This window comes from Oreochromis aureus, linkage group 15 (assembly GCF_013358895.1).
Source record: "Oreochromis aureus strain Israel breed Guangdong linkage group 15, ZZ_aureus, whole genome shotgun sequence".
NCBI classification, from domain to species: Eukaryota; Metazoa; Chordata; class Actinopteri; order Cichliformes; family Cichlidae; genus Oreochromis; species Oreochromis aureus.
In genome coordinates, this window is record NC_052956.1 from 34,323,606 (window position 1) to 34,349,910 (window position 26,305).

Below are 26,305 nucleotides of genomic sequence, written 5' to 3' on the forward strand. Positions count from 1 at the left end.
AATGCAAGCACTTAAGAATCAGCTCGACTTCTCAGACTGAGAAGTTTTATAGCACAGTCTATAACAGAGGAAGGTAAACTACATTTCCTTTAGTAAAAATTACGTTAATGATCATTCAATTTAAAATTGGCTTTATAGGTATTATGATGGTCTGATATATATAATAATTACAGTAAAAGAAGCCGAACATGTGATTTTAAGTAACAGACTTGACTTACTTTTTGATTTCAAACTCAACAGCTTTTAGTGGAAATTAACATTCTGAACAAGTCACAAGCATGCACATATCCAAAATAATCTTTTAAATTTGCATTTGGAAATACAGATTACAAAATAGAAACAATAGCAAAGACAATATACAACAGGGTTGAAACATCATGCATGTCCACAGCAACACGCTGTGATGCGACACCGGACAGTTTCTTTTTAATCGGTATATTCTGCAAATCAAGACTATGTGCAGAGAAAAATCTGTCTTCCACATTCAATTTAATTTGACTTTTTTTTTTCATCTTATAAACAAATGGTCACGTAAAGAGAATCACATGGCAACAAATAAATAACTACAGTTCTGTTACTACGACTTACAGGACAACAGTGATATAATGCTATTCTCACTAGAAGCTTTAAGTGGAACTTAAACTCTGTTTTTTTATTTTTGTTTATACATTTAATGAACTGTAGAGTCATTTATAAAACCCCATATTATTAAAGGGACATTTGAGTCAAACCTAAAGTCTCTGGGAACAAGCAGTACAGACCAAGCAGCAACTCTTTCCTTGTATTCTGGGACTGAGGGCACACCTTTAATCGCAGGGTCCTGTTTGAGCATCACTCATCAACCTTTTTTCAGTTTGTGACAAAAATCTCGCTTTTGTGCCTTTTTATGGCAAAAAAAGGGAACGGGCTGTGCCGAGAAGTACCTCAAGTAAGTGGCGTCTCAGACTAAAATAAGCAAAAGTCTCAGTGTATCAGACATAAAAAGACATTTTCAGATGACCTGTGCATCTTATATTTGAAATAAATTGACCTCCAGCTCTCTGCATTTCACCATGTCGTCTCAGGATCGGCCTATTTTGTGAAATTACTTCAAATCTGATCAACAAACCTGACATTTTTAGTCTCTTTTACTAATTTTAAACTAAAGTGTATTAGCTGCCTTGCATGAAGTCAAGTCTATTACCAGAGTTATAATTACTTTTAGATAAAACCATGAAGAAGGCGTATGATACCCCGCATCAGCAGTTTCTAACTAGTGTGAGTTTAGCATGAGCTCCTCTCTAGTACATGCTCTTGTTTTAACTTTTAGGCTTGTGGGTGGATATTTTAGACAGGATAAAATATGAGAAACCTGTAGTTTCGAGTTTTAGCTACTAGAGTAAAGTCAGACTATGTTGCAGCATTGTTACTGGCAGCATATGTATTTAATGCCTCAGTCACAGTAGAGTAAAAACAGGATGGAAGCTCCTTGCGCCTAGAAAAGGAAAATTGGTGGTTGCCCCATGAATGCACTGATTTATTTATTTATTTTCTGTCGGAGACCAACCGTAATTAGTTGCACCCAAGGCAGCGATGAGCACAACTCATCTGTGAGTAGCCAAAGTGGGCTCAACTCAGCTGGTTGCAAACTGTATTCTGTTCATAAATACCTAATGTGAATGTTTATGTGTAGCTAAGTCTCAATAACAGACTGCATGTAATAGTCCTTTTGACCCTATTCAATCGCAAAGTGATACCAGCCTGAAGCCATCTTAACAGCAATAAGTTCCTGTGAAGATGGCAACGCACTCTGAGTGGTTGCATACCACTTTCCAACCACTGTTTACTCTAGTGTGACTGTGGCATATGTAGCTAATTAGTGTTTGAATCAGTGTGTGTGTGTGTGTGTGTGTGTGTGTGTGTGTGTGTGTGTGTGTGTGGTGACCAACAAAGAAACACATTCGGAACGCCTTTCCTTTCCAACACAAGCACGCAAGCTGCACTGGAGTAAGCCCTTTCTAGTTTTGCATCCCCTAAGATCTTCACAGATTAAAAAACAAGACAAGCCAAAATATAGTTTACAAAGGAAAATAGAGAATTCATCTTTTCTTTGACATGAAAATATTTCCGGAGTATACATCTGGTGTGAAACAGTCAGCATTCACGTCAGGCAGAACAGTCTCTGCTCAAAAGCCAGGAAATCACAAATAAAGTGCAAAGCAACTAGTGGACTAAACATTGCACACACATACACAAAAAAAGAAAACAAAGAAAGAAACCAAGAAATTAAAAAAACCCCAACACACACAGTTGCATTTTACCCAGTCCAGAACCTGACATGATAGGCAACAACAACAAAAACGGTCATATCCGGTGTCTTGAAAAGCACTCCACTTCAGCATAGCGAGATCAAAGTCCTGCACATAACATGTTATAATAATCTGCTCGACGTGTCTATCATGTCATGCGGCTGACTGCGTAACACAGAAGCGTCAGAAGAGTCAAGTTCACATATGCAAACGATCAGCGCACGTGCCAATCTGCAACTTTCACGGGATGGATCCCGCATCAACAAAGCCAAGGAGAGGGCCAGAACGACCGCGAGGTCTTTCTATACAAGAAGGGACCGCTTTACACTCGTACGCAGAGAGATGCTACAGTAGTAGGAGAAAGCGTGGAACAAGCAACAGTCTGATTCCTTAAAAGGAGAAAAGGGGCAAATGAAAGAGCGCAGAGAGAAATGGAAGCCTGGTCGCCGTCTGTGACGGACCAAACGCACCAAACATCATCGGGTTCATTTGGCAAAGGGTTAAAACTAGGACACTGCCACTTAAAATACATTCTTTTATCATTCATCAAGTAGCATTGTACAGAGATGGAGGTAACAGAGTCACTGAACAGGAGAAACCCTTACATGCATCCCTTTAGACTTTGTGTTAGCGTTACGTTACACAAATCAAACCTGCAGCTATAGAAGGCCTTCATTTAGAGGTTTTGACTGTCAGGTAAGTCATGCATTTTGTATCAGCTATAGCTTATGTACAAGGTCAGTGAATCAATGACTTCAGCAGGACGGAAGAAAGGAGATGGCAGGAAAGCTCAAATCACTGGCATTATTGGCAGCACGACAGTGCACGCGACGCTTAATATCTTTTAGGTACACAAACCTTTGGAAATGTAATCCGTAGAGTGTGAATTCTACACGTTTGTTTCAGAGGACTGAAGGAAAAATCCAACCTTAGCTGCTTTACACAAAGCAGAATTAGTGTGTGTCGCTTTTTTCTTCGTCATGTGAATAATGCAAAGGTCTGACACGGGTTCATTTAGGGTCAGGGGCAAAGGGTGTTTTTCCAGAGCAGCAATTTTGCACCATGTTCAACAGTTGCACAGGATGAAGAGGGAGATTCAGGTACTTAAATAAATCACGATTTACAGTTTTTGAGGCCAAAACTTCAAAATAAAGCTGGATTTATGCTTCTCTGGTATCGAAATGAATTCGTATTCCACTTGTTGATTGTCATTAGCACCACCACGACACACTACAACATCCTGCACGCGCACACTCCCGATAGTGTCAGTTTTCTAGCGTAGAGCCACGATGTTTAGTCTTTAAAAGAGATGTCGCCCAATTCCAGTTTTTAAGTGAGATGGTTTTTAATTCTGTCATAAACTTCAAAGCCCTTTAAGTCTTAAAATATTATACGGCCTGCACGACATTTACCATGTTTGACATTTTAGGTTCCATTTTAATCTGCAATAATGTTTCTCTTTAAAATAAAACTGACATCTCCAAAGTCCACCATCTGTAATAAGTCACACTGCTTGCTCGCCTGCAAAAAGAAGAATAAATCCAGCTTAACGTGCAAACTCTGTTAGCCAATAAAACACCAGAGGTGGATTTTTCCTTCAAGCATCTTATTTGTCTCATTTTGCATAGGAATCACAGGCCCGTTGAAGGCAAACAAAAACCGTTGATGGAGGTTTACAGCAAACAAGAAAACACTTCAACTGAGACGAACTGTCCAGCTGTAGAGGTAAACCAAACGTGATTCCTTTTTCTTTTTTTTTCAGCAAGGGGGATTTGGGAACTCTTCCCATCAGCGCTGTGAGTAAAAATATTAGCACATCTGTACACAAACGTTACAATATAACAAACATGATCCCACAGACTGCACGTGACTCTCAGGGAAACTCTGACAAAAGGTTTAGGCGGGCTGACTGACCCCTTAAAGTCTCTCTGCGTATTCAAACGATGTGACTCTGCTACACCGCTGATTTGTGCGGTGTTCATTTGGTTGCTGAAAAATCAGATTGCACACAATACTTGGTATATAAATGGATTTATATAGCCATATTCTACTTTGTCTACTTTATCCCATCCTCTCATAAACTAGAAGCGTGGAGCTTATGAAAACCAAGTAGTTTAGTAAGAAATAGCCACGCGTCGAGAGTCAGCTGCGTTTTTGTTAGAGCTTCCCTGTAAAGGAGCAAAAAGCCTCCCCATAATTGCGCTCCATCTCGAATACTTCAAACCCACCTTCGATTTTTTTTTCTCATTTTTGCCCCACTTTAGAAAACATCCAACAATTTGGCTATAAAGTGTACCGCTACAAAATACAGTACATTGATTTGTCAAACCTTACACAACATAACCACAAACATCACTGACCAAAAGTTTCTCTCAAATACGAGAAAACGTTACAGTAAGTTACGAAAATACGCTGTCACGTTAGACACTTAAGTAGAACAGTAGAATACTCCCGTAAGGCAAAATCAGGTGATTTCACAGTGACGACTTTAAAAGATTTCAGTGATCTCTGGTTTAAAAACAGACGCCTTCCTTCACTGAGAAGAGGGTCGGCCTGAACATGTGTGTATATATGTACGCATGTATGCATGTATTCTGGCTTTTCATCAGGAGAAAATAAATTTAGACATTTTTGTTTTTCTTGTTCTATTTGAATAGAAATACCTGATGATTTTTCTCAGTTAAAGATCACGTGTGTGGCTTTAAGCCGACGCATTTCTGGAGCACGCAGCATTTTTTTGGAGCGGTGCTAAAAAAAACTGTCGTATTTGGATTGGACTGTTGGGCTGCAGCATGGTTAACGGTCACCACATCTTACATCAGAAAATGGCACACTGAACACCGAAGGGCAACTATGGGGAGGTTTTGCACTCCTCGATAAACCAAAAATAGCTTAATAAACACATTTATAAATATGTTAGTAATCAATAAATAGACACAAATTACATCAGTGCAATTTTACACGATGCCTACAGAAAACATTTTGGCATCAAATTGAAATTATGAAATGGAATATAAAATCTTTAACCAAATAAATAAATAGAACATATAAATAGATGAAGCATAAAAACATACAAGTACACAATGAAAATAACATTTGGTTGTCAAAAATAAAGCTTTGAGTGTGAAATAGAAAGCCGTTATGGCATGATGGGAAAACCGTTCTATTTCATTGCACGGTATGAGCAAAGCGACCATGTTTTTTTCGGTTTCTTTTTCCTTGCTCTCTTTTTTCTTAAAAACACGGCCGCTTATATCGGGTGTGGTTTCGCCCAATGTCCTAGCAGCTTCCTGCTACAAGCAAATATCAACAAAATAAATAATAAAGCGGATATGAAAAGAAAAGAAAACCGTCAAATGTGCGTTTTTGGAATATATGTGGCATGTGATGGTACACTGTAAACACAGTAGGCTAGCAAAAGCGCTGAGCGACCAATCTCATTCAAAACGACAGCGAGGCAATCCCCCCGGCGAGCCGCTGGATGTCTTTTTTCCCCCCTGTTGTCTTTTGGTGCCGCATCGTTTCAAAGGGCAAAGTCGGACAGCTGGACGGCCATGCAACGAGGAAGAGGGATCATCCTGCCCTTTGGTTCTCTCCGTTAACGAGTTTTCTTTTTCTTCACGTCACAGCCTGTCCATTCTAAACGTGTCCTCAGTGGCGGGGTCGGCAAGCACCATGTCGGGGTCATTGAGCATGTGCAGTCCGTCCAGGGTGAGCGGGTCGATCTTCAGCTCGTCCAGAGGGAACTGAGAATCTGCGTCGAAGCTGACGTCGCCAACTCCCGCAAGAGAGTTGGTCAGCTCTTTGGACAGGCTTGGCGGAGACTCACCTGTGACTGAGAAATACAAGCGCTGAGAAAAACGTGCACGCCTGGCAAGAATCGGGTTAGCATTTTTACTGATTCAAGCTAAATTAGAACAAGTATTTCTACATGTTTCTCCACCACAGAGATCCTATTTTAGAACTACTGCATAAGCAGATTGCAAAGTTCTCTAGTACCCTTAAAACCCCAAAACAAATGTTCAAGTCACTGGAAGGTTCAACCTGGAAGGTTCAAGCCACACTTTGATGATAGTACACGAACTCTGCACAGACGTACAGCTTATTCTGCTATTGACTCTTGTTTGGTGTGGTTTATTAGACTGGATGATAGAAGTCTATAAAACAAGAAATTTTGCAAATTTAGTAAAATGTGGAAGTGTCTAAATACTGTACTTAATCTCTATGGACCCCAAAGTGATTTACACTACATTCAGTCATCCACCCATTCACACACACATTAACACACTGGTGATGGCAAGCTATATTGTAGCCACAGCTGCCCTGCACTGACAGAGCCCAGGCTGCTGGACACTGGCGCCACCGGGCCCTCTGACCACCACCAGTAGGCAACGGGTGAAGTGTCTTGCTCAAGGACACAACAACCGAGACTGTCGGAGTCGTGGCTCAAACCGGCAACCTTCTGATTACAAGACGAACTGCCAACTCTTGAACCACGATCGCCCCCCTAAAAGAAGTTGTTCCCTCATATCATCTCTGGAAAATTCTGCAAAAAGCGAAGGTGCTCCTAGCTTTGGCTTGGTTGCCTTTAGACTTATTTACCTTAGCCCAGATAGAGCGCATATTCACTGAAATCTCAGTCATGTGCAACACACCAGTAAGGGGGGGCCTCGTTTATTGCTCATCACTGTTTTGATGGATGCTCGGCATTTATGCAAAGAACCTTTAATGTATCAAAAGGCAAATACACACAGGGGCTGTGGTTACCTGTTAGGATGATGTTGGGGATGTTGCCGTGGCTGCTGTAGCCGAGCTGCTGAGAGTCGGGTAGGCTGCTCCCAGTGAGCCCCATCATGGCTGCCTGCGTGTAGTTGAGGGTGGAGCACTGGTTGTAAAGGCTGGTGGAACTGATGGGGTTTTCGATCATGTTGAACTGCTCGAGCTAAAAAGCACAATTGTACGCGTTACACACAGTGAGGTCGGAGACAATCTAAAGAAAACCTTTTACTTAACATTACGTGTCACCTGATGAGAGAGAGCATTGGTCTGCCTCGATGCCAGCTGCTGATCATAAAAGGAGTCGCCGAATATGCTGCCCACCACGGGGATGTGCTGGAGGAAGACAAACAACCACCAAAAATATATATGAGAAATACACCATTGCAGTGGCTACAATTAAAACAAATCTTTACAGAGAGAGAAAATATCTGAGTTCACAAGCAGACACTTTCAGCGATGGAGTAGCAAAAAACACAAGCAGCACACAAAGTCACACAACTGTCAGAGTGAGCAGCGAGCAAAGCAAATGGACCTCGTGACCACGACTGTCATGGTTAAACAAAAAGAGGAGGCTAACAGAAGAGGTAATAACGCCACTCTTTAATGATTATTTTATTATTAAAATTGAATGCACACTTTACAGTTTTATTATAAATGACAAACAACCAGGGTGTTTCATCCTCGTAGATAGGACCACGACAGCCCAGATCAAGACACAAACTAATTCAGATGAGTTGTTGTCATCATATTACCATGGCAACATTCAACTCACCACTACTGTAGGGACTCCAGTTCAAAAAAGATTATTTATTTTTTAAATAATATTTATTATATTCTGGTTTATTTGGAAAGTTGTCTGGACTCATTGAGTACACATACCTACCAACGATTTAGCTTACAGTAGAAAGTGCCTTGAGGCGTTGTTTGGTGTAATTTGGCACTAAATAAATAAAGCTGAACTGAACACAGATATATAGTTAGCAGGGGTGGTGAATAAAATGCTACTGATACTACAAGTGGCATCCATGAATTACTGTCTCCACATAGTAAGTGAGCTGTTGAGAATATGCTGAACTGTCAGTAGCAATGCCGTTTTTGCCTCATTTAGCTACTATTAACCACTGTTAGCTATTGTTAGCCTCTGTCACCTGATGTTAGCCTCTGTCAGCTGATGTTAGCTCCTGTGAGCTTTACATCTAGCCTTTGTCTTCATATAAAGTCCAAAACAGAGGCAAACAACATAAGATCCCCTTCCACGGTTTCAACCCCCCCCCCCCAAAAAAACCCCAATAAAAACAAAACAAGGATGCATGTTCTGAAAACTAACTGTAATTAAAATTTCTTTTTAAAAAAACTACACTTATGCTGTGTTACAGTGTAAATATCAAAATCATTGGGATGGAACGGCGAGGCCAACAAGGTTATCTCCCTAGCATAAAGTTTGCATGATGATGACCTGACTCTGTGACAACAAAGCAGATATTTTTTTTCCGGCACGTAGGTAACTTGCTACCTGCATGCTCCAGCCCGGCATGTCCCCCACCCATGAAAAAACAAACAAACCAAGTCTTACCAGTATCTCAGAATATATCTGACACAGAGGATATACTTTGGGTAAACTACATGTGAGAAACTGTAATGGATGAGGATACAAGATGAATATTTTAAGGCTACAAAGTGTCAGAGCCTCCATCAATAGGCTATCAATATGTTGCCATGCACGCTGTAAACGATGACAGTGCTGATGAAGAAATGAGTTATGCAGCTGTTGACACCATGAGTGATTAAGTGTGGATACAGTGAATGAAAAGCAGTCTAACTCTCTACAATTAGCTTTCCCCCAGGAGCAAAGCCCTTCCCCAAACAGCAGGTAGCTCGGTGGGTGGGCTCTTACTTGAGGTGAGCCTCCAGGGGAGAAGCCTTGATTGGAGACTGGGGAGGTTGGTGACTGAGTGGCTGGTGAGCCAGTCTGATTGCGGTACTGTTGGAGGGAAGAGGGTTAGCTAGCACTAAGCTTCATGCCTGTCACACACAAGTCTAAAAAGGATGACATGTGAGAAGGCATCAACTTAGGGTCTGCTCAAAACATATGAGGTTGGACTAAAAAGCTCAGGAAGCTAGTCCATGGAAATCAAAGACCTTAGCTGATTAAACTTTGATCTATTAAGCATTTAAAATCATATTTGAGTGCATCTCTGGATCACTTTCAGCAGTGCTGCAATTTTTACATCGCTCTCTGGAAATCTTGTTCTGACCTTTTCACTGCACAAGATAGAATGAACATCAACTTCTATTTCAAGCTCAAATGTGTGGATGTTTTGTTTGTGGATGATTATCGGTGTTGAAGAGAACTAGGTATCTCTGCACAACATATATGTTTTCAGCTGTTTACAACTAAAGCCACATTTTCCAAGAAGGAAAATTTCAAAAGTCCCCACTGTGGAATATGTGTGGGAGCCAGCATGGAAATGTACATTTGCATGTGCAAATGTGTTGGTATAAGCTAAAAGAGATTATAATGAAGTCCGGGATGTTTGGGATCCTTTGTTCTTCCTGTTAAATTTGACTCCTTAAAAATCAAGTTAAGTTGATGCACTGTTCAGCCACAAAGCTCAAAATCTGTGTTTTGAGCACTCAAGAGTGAAAAACAAAACAACTAGTCTAGTGCAGTCCATCTAGTCCAACCATTTACAAATGAAAGGGAGGCAGAAAAGAGTTCCAGGTAAACCAACTAAATAAAATACCAGCTGGGCTTAAAGTGATCCAGGATGTTCTTGGAGAGACTGGGGAATGTTCAGTTAGGGTAAAGGTTTTTGACTGCCTAAACCAGGGGTCGGCAACCCGCGGCTCCAGGGCCGCATGCGGCTCTTTAGTCTTCATTTTGCGGCTCCGGGTGGTTTGGGAAAATAAATTAGAAGTATTTAGCTGAAGTGAATTTTATTTGTGTTTAGTTCTTTTTTTAACTTGTAGTTCTAAATTGGAAGATTATTGTGATATTGAAATATAAAAATAAAATTATATCTTATTACTTTTTTTCATCGCTCAAAATAAGCGTCACACTCGCTGAAGCCGGTATATACCCTTGAAACGCCGTGCATTTATCGAGACTTTCGACCCCAGATAGGCCAATTATGGATCTTCGGATCCACATTATGTCAGCAGCTGTTTTCCACCGTGAACTATGTTAAAAACAAACACCGCTCACGCCTCACAGATGACAGCTTACAGTCCTGCGTGAAGATGAATTCCCCGATTTGCAGATGCTGTGAGCAGAGGTTCGGGACCAGAAGTCTCATTGCAAACATATCACGGCAGACCCGACGATGTTTGCATGAACATGCTTTTCAGCATCTCTTTATTGACCGCTTTTCACACACCGTTGCTGTACGCATACAGCCGGCTGTAGCTTTGCAGCTCACAGCCTGACACATACCAACACAACAGCAGAGAGAGCACAGGCTTTAAGGCAGCGAGGCGTGATTGCGGGTGCCGCTCAGGTGCGTCTGACTCCCACGCAGCGGCACTGCAGACCACGCCCCGCCACACACATTAACCAGGTAAAATTCATATTTAGGCAGAATTTTGCAAATATCTATTTCATTTTTTTTTCCAGCAGCATAGTTCTTTTTCTCCAATTATTTTTTAAAAGTCAGGTCAAGGCTCCAAAACCCCAAAGGAGATATAAGGGTGGCGGCTCACAACAGTTTTTGTTTGCTACATGGATCATTTTAGTTCAGCTGGGTGTCTTTGCTGTTGTTATATTTCTTTAAGAGTTCAAAATATGTTAATTACATAAATAAAATGTAATTTTCTCTGTAGCACTTCATGGATTTTATAAGCAACACACCTTAGTTTCTCTGTAGATTCTTTTAAAAAGCAGTTAAAAACTTTTCTGTTCAAACAAGCCTTTTGTTGATCTACGTATTTTATATTCTTTACATTATTTACATTTGATCTTTTACATTATGTATAAAGTCTATTGATTGTATTGTTTATTTGAATCTTTGTGTACAGTGCTTTGTGACTACCTGTGAAAAGCGCTTAATAAATAAACTTTACTTACTTACTTTAGTTGTTCACACAAAGCATAAAGGTAAAAAAAACAAAAAACAATATATACAGTGTTATCTTCATTTTAGATTTCAAAAAGTATTTGCGGCTCCCAGTGTTTTCTTTTGCGTGGAAACTGGGTTCAAGTGGCTCTTTGGGTGTTAAAGGTTGCAGACCCCTGATCTAAACCTTCTGATTATACCTCATACAGGGTGGGGACTACCAACCAAAACCAGAAAAACCATTTGACGCTTTGTATCTGGCCAATTGGTCTACATTCAAAACATGACTACTTCAATAAAAACAGTTGTGTTTTAAAGAATGGCCAAATGCATATTGCTTTGCTCATAAACCATCTTTTACAAAGATGTTAACATCAAACAACTTGACAGTGACATCTTGTAGCAAAGAGTAATATGTGTTTATGCTGCTTAGCTAAGTTAATCTATACAATTACAAATAAATTAGCATAGAAAGGATGTGCAGATATTTACTGCGATGTATTTAGGGTAGCAGAATATTTAAGAACATCAAAGTGGTAAAATGAACAGCAGTTTAAAAATAAGCAAAATTATCTCAATCATGTCATCAGATTTTTATCTATGCTTCCACGTTCTTGTTAGACTGTATCTTACCGAGCTGATGCTCATGCTGCCGGTGGTCTGGCTGTCTGGTGAGGGACTGCTGGCAGTGGCAGACGCTGTACCAGCGGAGGCCAGAGTTGGCAAGGTAATGAGCTGGATGCCTTGTGGCAGGGCCTGCTGCTTCTGGAGGTCACTGATCAGCTGAGCCTGAGCCTGAGCTGTCAGCTGGTTGAACAGAGGGTACTGGGAAAGCTGCTGTTCCAGGGTCAATGACTCTGTTGGCACGACCTGCAAAGTGATGAGGATAAATTAGTCCCACTAGCAGTGATTTCTGCTGCATGAACTGAAGGATAGCGGTGTGGTGTTTAAATGTTTTATCTTATCTTTAACCACCTAGTATGTGTTGAATACTCATTAGTATACAGCTTGACGTTTCAAAAGCACTACAATTCATGGATCTGTACTAAAAGCATAAGGACAAAGACACAGATATCATTAAGAGCCTGTTCTCAGCATCCAACAGTGCTATTTACACATGGGAACACATTACTGGAGAGGTTTTCAGTCACTTAGGGCCTAGCGAGCCCCCTGGCAACCTCTAGCTGATAAGGAAACATATGTATTCTCAAGCCAGTTGAAAGTACCAGGTGAAATTATCTGCAAAGAATTGTACAGTGCTGGACCAACAACCTCCTTGCGATTGCTTTGGTCGTCGGCACATGCCTGCAGTTTGCCGACTTGTCTGCAAAGACTCAACTGTGAAACTGTTCCTGCTAAAATCAACATAGCCATGTAGTGTTTCTTTAACTTAACCAGACTGCAAATGAAAACTGAAAAAAAAAGAAAAGGGAAAGATCAACCTAGCTGATAAATGTGTAAATGTGGCATGCTCATCCACCACGGCCTCCCTACAATACCGACTCTGTTGCTCTCTCATGCCTGACTTTGTAAAGCCACACTCTTCCTTTCCACTGATGACTATCTGAACATAAACAAATACTGAACAAATGAGAGTTTGACCATAATGTAGTATACCCTAAAGTGCAGTATTTTATTCTGCAATTTATTCTGTGCACAAAACCTATAAAATGTAATTAATCATTAATGGAAAAAGACTTCAAAACGGCACAATGAATTAATGTGAAAATCCTTACTAGGGCAATAAATCAAGTAAGATGTAGGGTCAATATAATGTGACTTCTTTTTGCAGTAAGTGATGACACTCATTTGTTTCAAAGTCAACACATCGGGACGCAAGTGCAATATCTATTTTTAAATTTCTGACTTCATCTATTTTTGGTCCAAATACCTTGGATATACAAATAGCATGTTCCTGAAAGAGAATGAAACTGATTTTAATTAATCCAGGAGGATCCTTACCTGTGTAATGCTAACAGGTGAGGAAAGGGTGGGTGAGAGCTGCTGAGGAGATTGTTGGAGATGGAGGTCAGAGGTTAGGGTGAGCGGCACCACCGGTGGCTGCCGGCGCTGTGCAGTCACGGTCATGGTGGGCTGAGAGGAAGTGGGGATCCCTGGGAAGTAAAAAAAAAACAAAAAAAACTATGGATGTAAATGTGCCTGTTTTTTGTCTCCAACTTAGCTTTAATGCACCAACTGGTGTAAACAAGAAACATCAGAAAAAGTAAAACAGCAAAAACCACCAACTTTAATGGCCTGCACAGTAGGGATTGACACGGAGTGCAGAAGAGTGAGTCTAAGTCTAAGTAAAAGTCTGTAAAAGGGCATAAATGTGACAAAGCACAAGTTCCTACATTTGGTATTTTACACATTAGGTGTTACAACATAAGAGACAGTTACAAACTGATGCTGAACCAGATCCTGTTGGCCACAGTGTGTGCCGCCTACAGAGCTAGACTCAACACTTGTGTGCCGACACCCGTGAAGCATCAAGTTAAATCCTGCTGTTTTGTTGTCATTTGTATGAAAACTACCAGCATGTTTTTATGTTTTCTTTCAGCTGCATTTGTGTTTAGTGGCTCTCCTTTGTGAACAAACACATTCCACTTAAAGCTAAATTTCTGTGCCACAACACTGGTAAAATCTCTTTGCTTTGTTAAATTGACCCCTTTTACCCCTTTAATGAACACAAAATGTTGCTTATTACCGTGGCTGGCGGCGCTGATACCCAGGTGGGTGAGGTTGGTGGTGAGGCTGCCCGTGCTGTTGGCTGCGCTGAGGGAGGGGAAGGCCACGGTGTCCTCGGGGTCCAGCGGGGTAGAAAGCGGTGGGGGGAACTGAATGTTAGTCAGATCGGGCAGCGAACCGCCGGTGTTATGTGCGGCTGGGAGCACAGATGGGTTCAACTCCTGGTCTGGCGAGGGGAATATGCTGAAAAGAGGACATTTTCTATCAGACATAAGAACAGCTTATGTGAAACGAGACTCTGACCAAGTACATGACCATTTTTAATAAAAGGCAACAGCGGCTAAGTGACAGTGGGTAGCATGTTTGCTTTAAATTAAATGCTATTTTAATCACTTTTTAAAACCCACCTCTGTTTATTGGCCACAGTATGAGAGTCGGTTTTCATTTTGCTTTATAATTTGAATTATATTATTCTGACTGTGCTTTTTATACACTTTTTCTGTTTTAAATATTATTTTTGTATTGTTCTTGTTAATATTACTACTATTATTTATTTTTGTATTTTTTATTTCTGTCCTTAGCAAAAAGCGCTCTATAAATAAGCTTGGCTAAACTGAAGCCTATTGTGCTTTCACTCATTGATGCCCACAGATAAATAATTCCCAGCCGTGCTAGAATTTTCCATCAGGCTGGCGATCTTTTCTCAGTGTGTAGTCTGTGTGTCGTAACTTGTTTTCAGTTTCTGAACCAAATACAGCAAACACAAGCAGACTTACTTTAGAGAGAAGCAGGAACAATAATCTTCTACTAATAATAGGAAATCTAAAAAAGGCTACTTTTGGCTGATTCTTTGGTCACAAAGGAAGTGTATCTGGCAGATTTTGATGCCAGATATTGTTTCTGGTGCGACCACCAAGGGATTTGTGTCTCCTAGGAATGAACAGAGGACATGTAAGCCACTCCTGTTACATCACAACATAATGATCTTATAATAACTTTTCTTCTAGATTACCTATTGGGTATTGTGTACACTGAAAAGTTGCTTTTAGCAATTTTTCTATTTTTTTTTCCTAGCGCATAATTATAAACTTGTAATATGGAGGCTTAACACGAGTTACCCAGAAGTGCACAGCAGGAGTGACAGGATTTCATAATAGTTTGCTTCATTTTTGACTAACCAAATGAACGTGCATTTAATTTTTCCTGGTTTTTTTGTTTTGTTTTCTGGTATAACATTTAAACATAGACATTATTTGAATTTAGAAGCAAAAAAGATGCAAATTCTTTCATGACTTTTCTGAGAACTGACATCACATTTCATGGACGTGGTGTTTCTTTTTATGTACAGCTGTCAAAGCATAATGTCGAAATGTTGAGATTTGTGAGAATCTCAACATAACAGAAACAGAAAAATATTACATTACATTACATATTACTGTGCAAAGTCTTTAATTTGTTCTACTTTGTTTCCAAGGAGCCAGATTTTCTTTGAATTTTTGAAAGCGTTCTTGAGCAATAGTTCTGCAAAGTTTTTATTTGGACAGTTGCTGCTTTTTCACTCATTTTCAGTCCAGTCCTTGAACCTGACCATCTTCAGACACTGACCTTTGAATCATTCAAATAAAAAAAGGGCACCCAAATCAAGATTTCTAGCAAAGAAGCAGTTTTAAAATGTCTTGATGCATGCTCAATCATCCAGGTAAATAAATCCCAAAAAGTTGATTCTGTTCATCTGGACGTAGCATTTTCAGTGGGAGAAACATTTTAATGATCATGAAACTGACCTCACAGCCCATTGTTCATGCAGTGGGCTAGTTTCAGTCATTGTGCAAAGGTACTGTTTATAAGTTTGGGGAAACCTGCAGTCAGCGGAGACTGAAGAAGTCACTTGGATGAGTGATGAAATCTTTCTCCCACTGAGAACGCTACGTCCAGATGAAAAGAATCAACTTTCTGGGAACCAGTCGTTTGGTACCAGGCCACGGTAGTTGAGGCTCGGGTGTGAAGTTTATGGTTTTCAGGGTTTTTATCGTTTTTTTTTTCCTTTATTTTTTAATTGTTTTGATCGTTAACTCGGTTTCCCTGGGTCTTTCCCGTGTGTTATGAATAAATCTTCTATTTTTTGGTACCGGTACTGGTTTTATTTTGTTGTATTTATCTGCAACATCTTAAAGGTCTGCGAAAATATTGTCGGACATAAACTGGTCCATGTCGCAAAGGGTTGGGGACCGCTGGTCTAAGGAGATTGGAAAGAAAAGGTTCTGGACTTCTTTAAGTTGCTTGAAGATGTTGACCTCTCATCTGAGAAGCTTCTTCAGTTCTAGGGTCAAATGGTAGAGAGTCCCAGATTTAAGCCCTATGGGAGTGTCCCCTATAGGGACAAAGGACCCCCTAATGATCCTGTACCTAATCACACGACCCAAGGTATGAAAACGTGTGTGGTCACATTCAGCCAAGGTTTTAGGGGAACTCATTTTGAAACCCCACCCTATCATGTGATTTGCTGAGGTCAGAAGGCCCAGGATGTGAGTGGGCATTAAGGCATCTGGGAAGGATCTCAAAACTGGTTTATAGATGGCAGATAGCTGGTGTCGTAAGCCACCGCCTCTATTCAAAGAGGGTAGTTCACAGTGGACATAGATGGCTTCTTTCACTCCTCTTTCAAACTATCTGTCTTCTCTGTCCAAAATGTGAACATTGGCATCCTCGAAGGAGTGACCTTTATCCTTAAGATGCAGATGGACCGCCGGGTCTTGTCCCATCGAGGTGGCTCTTCTATGTTGTGCAATGTGTTATACTTTGCCATTTTTTCCATTCCTGTTTCTTATGTATACATTTGCATATATAAAAATACATCAACACATGCATGCCAAAAAAGAAAACAAACAAAAAAAAACCCACACAAGCTTTACCAGTAAACTCAATCACATAAAAAACCCCATTAGCTTAAATAAACCATCTGCCTATTAACTGTTTACTTAAATGCTGTGCCGAAAAACAAACAAAAAGATATAGATATATATATAGATAGCTACCAATATATCTATATCTATCTACATATAGATATAGATATCTATAGATATAGATAGATGTATAGATATATAGTTATATAGATAAATATAAAAATCACATATACGTCACATCATCTTGTTGATACCGGCAAGAAAAGATGGTCAACCAGTTTTACAAGCTGCGTCTCTGTTCAGCACCTGATGTCATCGTATCAACTTTGTGCAGGTATAAAAGCTGCAGACCATCAGAGATTAAACAACAAACAGCTGGAGTCGGTGAGCATCGGCACGACTGAAGACAACTCAGGACGATTAAACTGTAAGTTTTCAAATCTAGAATATCTGACTAAACTTTAGAGTCAGAGAAAGATTTACCGAAGACTTCATTTTGTTACAATATGGAAAATAAAATATGACAAATTAGTTCATGACCGTCTTTTCTGTCCAGCCAATGTGTTTTTTTCTGAAAAAAAACAAATAAAAATTTGTGCTTTTCTTTAAAGCAAAACGATGGAAGTGATTTTTTTTTTTATTTAAAAGTTAAATTATAAAAAGTAGCTGTATACTGATTACAGTAATTAAAAAAGCAAACATTTATGCTGTTCTAAATTCAAGAAGATGTTATTGCATTATGAGTTAGAAAAATACAGATAAAAGACATTTCTGTCATTTAGAAAATTAAACTAACAACACAATAACTTTATGTATTTGGTTTAGATTTTTATCGAGTGAGTTTTTATTGTATTTATTTCACTTTCCATACTTGATTTACTTTATTGAGATATTGTTATATTATACTGTATTTATTTAAACTATGTCATTATAGATTATATTTAATGTTATTTCCAGATTTTTGGGAAACACAAATGTGAATTTGAAATTAAACAATAATCAATCATTTTATTTTTGAAGGTTGAACGACTTTTCCACAATGATTCTCAAGATCTGTTTCATTCTGCTTCTGCTTGTCGGTAAGTGTTAGCAAATAACAACAAATTATATTTTAAGCAGTCGAAGAATTTGTAGCAATGAGTCTGAAGTTAATCCATCAATTTCAATGTCAGCCATTTCACAGATACCAGAAGCGAATGCAGGACAGCAATCTTCAAACAGCACAGCAAACAGCACAGCAAACAGCACAGCAAACAGCACAGCAAACAGCACAGCAAACAGCAGAGCAGTCATTAACAAAATCAGCCTGACTTCTGTCACAATGGCCGTCGTAGCTGCTGTGCTTCCATAACATAGTTACAGTTGTAACTATGTTGTTACAACTTTCTTTTTCCTATTTTACCATGTATTTGTCTGTGTATTTTTCATATCCTATCAAAGTAGAGAAGTTTCAAAAAGGGGAGGGATGATAAATAAAAGGGGATCTAAACTGTCTTTTGAACACATGTAAATGATCCATTTTACTGTATGCTTTCACAAGATTGTGACTTTCTTTGTGGCAAAGGTCAACAAATAAAATGTTTACTAATCAGAGGAAACCGATTCAGTCACACATGTTAAGATTTATTGTGATGACCATCTATCAGCATTGTGAAAATAGCTATATCTAACCTGATTTATGGGAGAATATGTTAACTTACTAGCCAATAAATGACAATGATCACTTCAGTTTTGCTTTATTCTGTCCGTTAACCAGTCTTTTTACTTATTCAGCATCTTTGCACTCTGCACCACAGATATGCTATACGTGTGGTTGTTGTCTCCGTCATGTTGTCAACTTTATTATGGACACTGAGAGCAAAGAAAAAAGCCGAGGTCACTTCCTTGTACTTGGTCAATAAAGCTGAACCTGATTCTATCAAACAGGTGTCACGTCTTGCATTAAATCGTAAAGAACAAAGTATTTTAAGAAGCAAGTCCTGCTTTTGCTCTGTTATTTTGACAGATCATCTAAATTAACTTTGAACTAGGACATGAGAAACTACATGGACTTTCTCACCAGAGAAATCAGATAGATAATAAAATGGTTACAAATCGCTGACTTTCCAAAGTTTGGGGTTTTATTTTTGGTCCATCCATGTTTGGTCTTGCAAAATTCTCCCTTTTATTTTAAATTCTTTCAGTGCCGTTTTTCTAATATCCAATGTTAACGCGAAAAAGGATTTTTGCTTTAAATGTCATTATGAAGCATTTTATATGTCTCCTTTTCAGTGCCCATAGAAAAATGGCGCCATGAGCCTTTAGACTGGTTGCCTATAACCTTGCTTTCACTGCAGGACTCTTCCCCAGCCATATCTGATCTGATTTACTGGGGGGAAAAAAGGAAGTGCACCAGCAAAAAAATCCTGAAAGGCGATACTAGCAGCATCTGCCACTTTCCTCACAGATACTGGAGGATTTCCTTAGTTACCTGACACATGGCAATGCACAAAAAACTCAACCATCCAAATGAAAAACAAAAAAGAAGTAAACAGATTAATACTGAGCTGGTCTTTACTTAGTCCGGAGAGCTCCAAAACAGACAGGTAACAAAACCTACCTACTTGTTAATCTTATGAAGATGTGGGACTGTTGTTAAAATAGGTATTAATATTTTGTTTTGGCAGCAGCAGGCTGTTAATGTTAACCAACCAGCTAAGCTCCACGATCTAAAAGTAATCAAAAAACCCGACAAACAAACAGTGATGTTCTCTGTTCCTGGAATAAATAAACATTTGCCTGTTAGCATTAGGCACACCGGTAATCTCAGTATGTAAAACATCAAATATTTAATATTAGATTATCACGTAATGATTAAATGTGATCCTATGCAGTGCTTATTTCTTTGTACAGGTTCAGACTCTAATAGAGATTGTTCTCGATAAGCTGGATGAAGGAGGTCAGGAAGTTTGTTAACGTCAGGCTTATTCACAGTTTTCTGAAATAATTATAGATAAGATTTAAAGGATTATATTTGGTTGATGGTTATTCTTCCAACTAAAGAAAAAAAACACGTGCTATTGCATTGTGCCAATTAGAGCTGGGCGATATAAGATTTTTTCATATCACGATATGTTTTTTTCATTTCAGGCGATAACGATATATATCACGATATAAGCCAAACAACTATATTTGCAAGATTTAAATGTGCCGTTGCTCACAAGTAAAATGTGAAATAATCAGCAGCTTGTTTTGATTTAAATATTTATTTCCCATAATAAGTTCAACAGGGTAGATGTACTTAAGGAACATGAGACTTCAGTTTCAGATAAATAAAGGCAAATATTGCAAACTACACAAAAGGCAGCCGCTAAAGCGTTTAAGTTTCAAAATAGAACAAACAAAACAGACCACTAAATTGTCAATTCCACTTAGAAACAAAATTTTAATTCTAAAAATAAATCTTAGGTTGTTTTACAGAAGAACAGACAAAATTGACTAACTTTTGTCAATATCAAATAAACTGAGAACTAAAAGGAAATTCTCAATCTCTCCTTGTTGTATAGCTTAGCTTTTCAAACAGTTTTAACAGTTACTTTAGACAAAAGCCGAATGACGAATTAGCGCTTTCAGTCAGAGATTGAGCATGCACCGCTTTATTGTATTTCCAGACTTGCTTTCGGCACAATTTACAGTACGCACTACTCTGTTTTTTGTCAGACTTGAAATAGCCGAAATACCTTCACACTACGGAACTTCTGTGGCCTTTCCGTTCGAGAAGCTCTCCGGCATTGGAACCATCATCTGTTTTTTCTTTGGTAACCTTCGCTCATGCCCTCGGTTGATTTTTCTCTAGTCGGCACACTCATTTCCTCCATTACCTGGGCAGCCCGGCTGGCTGCTTCCCAAACAAATACACATGTGCGCCTTGCCACTTGTGCTGTACGTAACAAGTCACGTGACGTGACGCTGCGGCTGTGATTGGTTCGGCTCTGCGCTACTTAATTTGGATTGGCTGTTCTTTTTTTTTTTTCTTTTTTTTTTAAGAGGACAAGAGAGATGAGGCCTATCGCAATAGTTAAATTTTTCTATCGAGAAAAAGTTATTTCGCAATACATATCGTTATCGTTCTATCGCCCAGCTCTAGTGCCAATGTTTTCTTGTCAATTCTTAGGTCAAGGAAATTCAAACTCCAAAGAAATCACTAGGAGCACTGCATTATTTGCAACTCTTTCACCCAGTGAGAGCCAACAAGTTCCAGGAATGACCGCCAACCAGTTGGGGAACACACATTTCTCCCTAGCAACCTAGCTGTATCACGTCCAATATGGCAGACAACTAATGTCCACATGTTGCTTCATGCACAATACTCGAATGGCATTGCTCTTTGAAGAATAATAAAACAAGCAACGTAAACCACTCACTTGATTCCTGGGACATCACACGTGTTGGGCTTTGATGAATCATCCTGAGAAGAAAATGCAATCATGAGACACAACTCTTGCGTCACCAGTGTACACTCTGCAGCCCTTCCCTGTCCCATTGGTACCTTCTTGTCATCCCACAACTGTTTCTGCATATCCTTGTCTGCACTTGTCTCTGAGTTCTCCGTCCCAGGCACTGTTAGCAGCAGTACTAATTAGTGAAACAGCAAGACACAGTTGCTTGCCATGACAAAAATACATAACAAACCAAAAAAATGAGTCATCAATATCGGAGCCAGTCATGCAGAATATAGTGCTGTGCACCAGATTCTAGAGTCTAAAAATAGAAGGTGACCACCAGACAGACTGAAAGGATGCCAGCTAATCTTGGCTTCGCTTTATCAGAGCTTCACACATAAAAAGACATAATCAATGCATAATCAGTTAATTATTGATTTTCCTCTCTAGATCCTCCTGAATCAGCCTCATTCAGAGATGCTACTCCTCCACATCCAGCCGAGGGCTGAACCAGAATGCAGAAACTTTGCTAGAGATCCATTTACTTTATAAATATTTCACCAAGAACTACTACTGTGTGAAACCAGCCCCTTTATGCCTTTTGAGGTTTCTTGCCTGCATTAGTACATTCCACATTAATAAATAAAAGCAGCTCTGTTTCTTTGTAACGGGATCTTCCTCTACCTCGTTTAGGCTGCAGCTCCTGTGATCCCCCGGCAAAGACCTCCTGGGGCTTTGGATTCATGGCGCTCTGGTGTAAGGCAGAGTCTGAATTTGTCCTGTACGTGAGAGACAGATGAAATTCGAGCAAAACCAATGCCAACTCTTGAATACTGGCAGAATTCAAGCTCTGCAGCATCAAATCTATCAGAAATCTGTTCTAGACCTTCTGTTTGGCTGGTTTACTTTAGAAGTTGTGCATCAACTAGGCTGCACAGAGTCATGTCATTTAATCTTTGGAAGAGCGCTGTATCTGGCTGTGTGTCCTAGTTCTTATTTTGGCAAATGGACAAAAGGAGGTGCCTTACCTTCTCCAGCTAGTGTCTGGCGGTGGGGAGAGGTAAACTGAGCTGTAAGGACAGCTGTCAATGTGAATTTAGTCAAGGGAAATAAATTTGTTTTCTTGCCCTAATCAACTCAAAAGACCTGCTAAATAATAAATAACCACACACAAGTGTTACTTGGATACATTTACTTTGATATCTTGTTATCTAATAGACAAATATATTGACGGTCTTGTCAACTGTCTACAATGCATCGCGTTACATAGTTCAATATCAGGCTGTCAGTACATGCAGCAGAACAAACACTCCCTTAAAATCCACTCAGCACCATTACTGACAGATGATATCTTAACACATCTCATATGATGAATAGTAATTGCGTTTCCTTAAACAGCAATCATTGTTAACCAGTCTGGTAGCAATCTCTGGTCCATATGACAATATAAAAACACGGATGACCAAATAACCTTAACCCCTGGTTAACCCCTTTCCAGGCAAACTACAGGCAACCACTGCTCCTGGAGGTTTCTGGTGTGGGGCCCTCTTTCCCATCGATTTTATCTGGTCATTGCAACCTCCAGGAACCAACGCCCAACTAGTTGGGAAATACACATTTTTCCCTACCAACCAGAAGTTGCCAGGGGATCTCAAAACGGTCTCTAGGCCTGTGCAACTGAGGCCTTACTTACATTCAAAACTATTCATTCCACAAAGTTTTGCCCCTATCTGAAGTCTGCATACTGGTATTTTGGCCTCTCAACAAGTAAGAGGACATTTCCCAACATCAGTGGCTGATGTCTATCTGTTGTGTTTCTGTTTATCATCAACGGCACTGGCTAAATGTTTAGAAATAATATGATGACGAGCTAAAAGACTTGACAATAGTCCAGATAGTGTCAGTAACAAAGACTGTCATTAAAAACAAAACACTATGGTTTCAGAATTTCAATTATTCCTTATTCTAAATAAACTACACATGTATATAATGTATCACACTAATACATGAAAACTAATGAAAGCTGATAAATTAAACAGCTAAAAGCTTAAATTTAAAGTGGCCTGCTATGTTGACGTAGCTTGTCTCCAGACACAAATCAGAATTTTGACTTAAAATGAGACCAAAACAATAACACATCCCTCATCACAGTGCGCTTGAAACGAAAGGATATCTGGCGTCCATGTTTGTCGACTGTCAGCGGCCGGCGGTGAGGGGAAGTGATGCGGTTCCGGTCACGGTAAACACGGTCCACCAGCCCGTGGTGCCTGGTTGTCCGACTGGTATCCAGCACCGAATTCTGGAGGTGAACACATCAGGTGAATGAGGCCCCTCCCACAAAAAAAAAAACAAAAACAAAACTTGCTTACACTATAAAGCTGTGTCTTAGGATAATGTCTGAGGATAAATGGTGCACATGTGTTTGTTTCAAAATGAGTCAAGCCATGGGCCCCCCATACTGATGCTTGAGTTGGCAAATGTATTAAAAATGGAAAGCCATGACAAGCAATGGTCTATTTAAAATTTAGGAACCAAATTACGCACCAGGGTGAAAAAAAACCAAAAAAAAAAGAAACTAAAAAAACAGCTGTAGTGCACGTCTTCTCCTTCACTCTTGGACCCTGATAAAACCTGATGCTTTATGCAGCTTTGACCACAAGGTAATGTCTAAGCACTTTACTGTCAGCACAGCCGTAAATAAGCCTGCAGACTTTCTTTAATGGCTTTAGAGGGATTTTCTGGGTTCTTTCACCAACACCACAGACACCTGCAACCTTTGTATGTCCAATATTATCACCAACAGCTGAGAAGGTCACACTGGTCTAGAACAAACCATTGATTTACCAGCCGAGAGAGGCCAGGGGCTCACCTGAAAAGGCAGGTCAATGTTGCCATTTCCAATCTGATTGACATTGGGCAGTGAGCCTCCATAGTACTGTCCACGATTCTGCCCTAGTTGCAAATACTGGGTCTTCTGTAACTGCAACTGTGCAAAGTAAAATTGCATGAAAGCATGAGTGAATGACTGATCCGATACACAAAAAAGAGATGCTAAAAACGAATGGTGCATGCCAGACCACAGTGTGGGATATGAAAGACGTATGAATGCATTAACTGACAGATGAAACGTGATGAGCCAGGCAGATGTGGCGGTACCACGAATAATCGAGAGGCAGAGAACATATTTTAATAGCAAATAATGAGAAAAGAAAAATCACATCAGCTGATGTGAATGACACCTGACTTGACAGCTGGTGTAATTACAGTCAGACTTTCCATGTAACACACCTGGCTACTACATTAACCACACAACAGTAGTCAAAACAAAAGTCATATATGTTATTAAAAAACAAAAAACACTGTGATGGGAGGCCTCGAATATGAAATGAAATGCGTGAGGATAAATGATCAGAACTGATGTGATGGATGGATGTTTGGATGGCAACACAAAGAAATCAGGCAGAGACCATAAAACTGAGTAGTAAATTCAATTTTTCCCCCCCTTTGCAGTAAATAACAGTACAGCTCAGGTTTACACTGACGCAGCGTGGTAAGTGGGCATCATTTCCAGCAACTAGACCAACAATTAGCCCCAACGTTTCCTGGCAACAAGATGGTTTATATGTTTTGAGACGAACAGCCCTGAAACAATTAGCTAATCATCAAAAATTGCGAGAAATCGCCAACAATTATGACAAGTCATTGTGGAAGTTATTTTAAAACTTAAAAATCCCATTTCAGCTCCACTTTACTGTTTTTTTTAACATGATTATCATCTGCTATATCTAAACCAGAGCTTTTCATCCAAAGTTATATTCACTTCTATAAAATGACAACAACAACAAAAAAAGACAGACAGGAAAACGAAGATCATAACGTCTCAGCGTTAGAAAAAAAAAACACAAACACATTTTATTCATCACCAGTGGACTTGCAGCTTCAGTTAAAGCCAATTGAATTGGCATAATAAACAGCAGCCTAATGAAAACATCTGCTCCACTTGTAGTGGTTGAGGCAACCAGTGCTGAACGCTGCCATTGTAGTGAGAAAGCTGCCATTCACACTTTGCTAAAGATAGAGCGAGTAAAAAGAGACATGTGGATCATTTAGTCAGAGCTGACTTTGCTCTCCGTAAGTGCATGCTATGAAAATAATGTTACGGGTAATGTGGGGGTTACCCTCTTTCCCCTTAATAAATAGGAAACACACACACACACACACACACACACACACATGTACGTACACACAGCTGTTTAACATCTGTTTGGCTAATCTCTCTGGCAACCACCATTGCTTCCCATTCCGTTTCTAAATCGCAGCTAACTTTTCCTAACGCGCTCTAATGCGGTCACTACCATACCACCAGAAGATTTGTCTATTAGCTAACCAAATGTCAGCAGCCACAGGCAGGGGAGAACAGGTGCACATTATCCACAGCTCCAGCAGGCGAGGCTAAGCTGGTTAGTGCTGCTGGAAGTCAAATAATGCTGGCGTGTTTTAACAGGCGCGGGGGAAACGTCGCTCCGCGGCATTGCACTGATGCAGTAAAGGACGCTAATATGAACTTTAGCTTACTTAGCATCCCAACCTTTCCGATACATCTCCGCAGTGTTCGTTAGCTGCCAAACAGCGATGCAACGAGAGGTAAACAGCCCCTCTGTGGGGGTCTTACCCGCGCAGCTCTGGTGATGTTCAGGTCTTTCATCACTTCTTCAAACGCGGCGGTCTCTTCCGCCTGCTTCTGATTATGCAAAGCGATTTTTTCGCTAAATTTGCGAGGATTGTTAGAGGACGCCATCTTTCCCCTCTTCTTCTCAATGGAATGTTACGCTACGCACCACTCCGGGTTCTCCCGGTCGTCATCACGCACAGTCAACGCGTCTGTTGATGTTTTTCTTTTTCTTTTTTGCTTCAAGTATTGCCAGAGTTTGCGGCAGGGTGAGTTGCAGATAAAATAAGCTCTGCCACAAGGGAAATCGTGTGCCCCAGATGCATGCTATAAATAGTTAAATAAATAAATAAGTTCACATAAAAGAGAACAGAATTTTCAAACAGAATAAAAACAGCATGGAATGAAGCATTAATGAATGCATTGGATACAACAGAAAAAAAACAGCGCATGAACTGTCCAGAATGGATGGAATGTCTACATATATCGCATGAAGCTCTAGTTT

At 39.8% G+C, this 26,305-nt stretch overlaps 1 protein-coding gene and 1 long non-coding RNA gene across 5 annotated transcripts; one reads left to right on the forward strand and one right to left on the reverse strand.

The window, feature by feature from the left end:
- Positions 1 to 174: 174 nt before the first annotated feature.
- Positions 175 to 26,057, reverse strand: crtc1b (CREB regulated transcription coactivator 1b). Of its 4 annotated transcripts, none has more exons than XM_039598631.1 (14): positions 25,804 to 26,057; positions 24,001 to 24,117; positions 23,305 to 23,430; positions 22,160 to 22,221; positions 21,816 to 21,910; positions 21,239 to 21,324; positions 21,114 to 21,157; positions 13,827 to 14,050; positions 13,082 to 13,233; positions 11,753 to 11,989; positions 8,962 to 9,048; positions 7,314 to 7,400; positions 7,056 to 7,230; positions 175 to 6,117 (listed from the first exon to the last, which is right to left on the reverse strand). In XM_039598631.1, the coding sequence occupies exons 1-14, from the start codon at positions 25,927 to 25,929 to the stop codon at positions 5,912 to 5,914; spliced, it is 1,824 nt and encodes a 607-aa protein (XP_039454565.1). In that variant the 5' UTR covers positions 25,930 to 26,057; the 3' UTR covers positions 175 to 5,911. The 4 variants fall into 4 exon arrangements, with proteins under 4 accessions (XP_039454565.1, XP_031606101.2, XP_031606100.2 ...); XM_031750241.2 differs by having other exon boundaries at positions 176 to 6,123; positions 21,239 to 21,309; positions 25,804 to 26,055; XM_031750240.2 differs by having other exon boundaries at positions 176 to 6,123; positions 25,804 to 26,055.
- On the forward strand, positions 16,583 to 18,633 carry LOC116328442. Its single transcript, XR_004200084.2, has 3 exons — positions 16,583 to 17,137; positions 17,731 to 17,789; positions 17,883 to 18,633. It is a non-coding gene; the product is annotated as an uncharacterized LOC116328442 (long non-coding RNA).
- Positions 26,058 to 26,305: the final 248 nt, after the last annotated feature.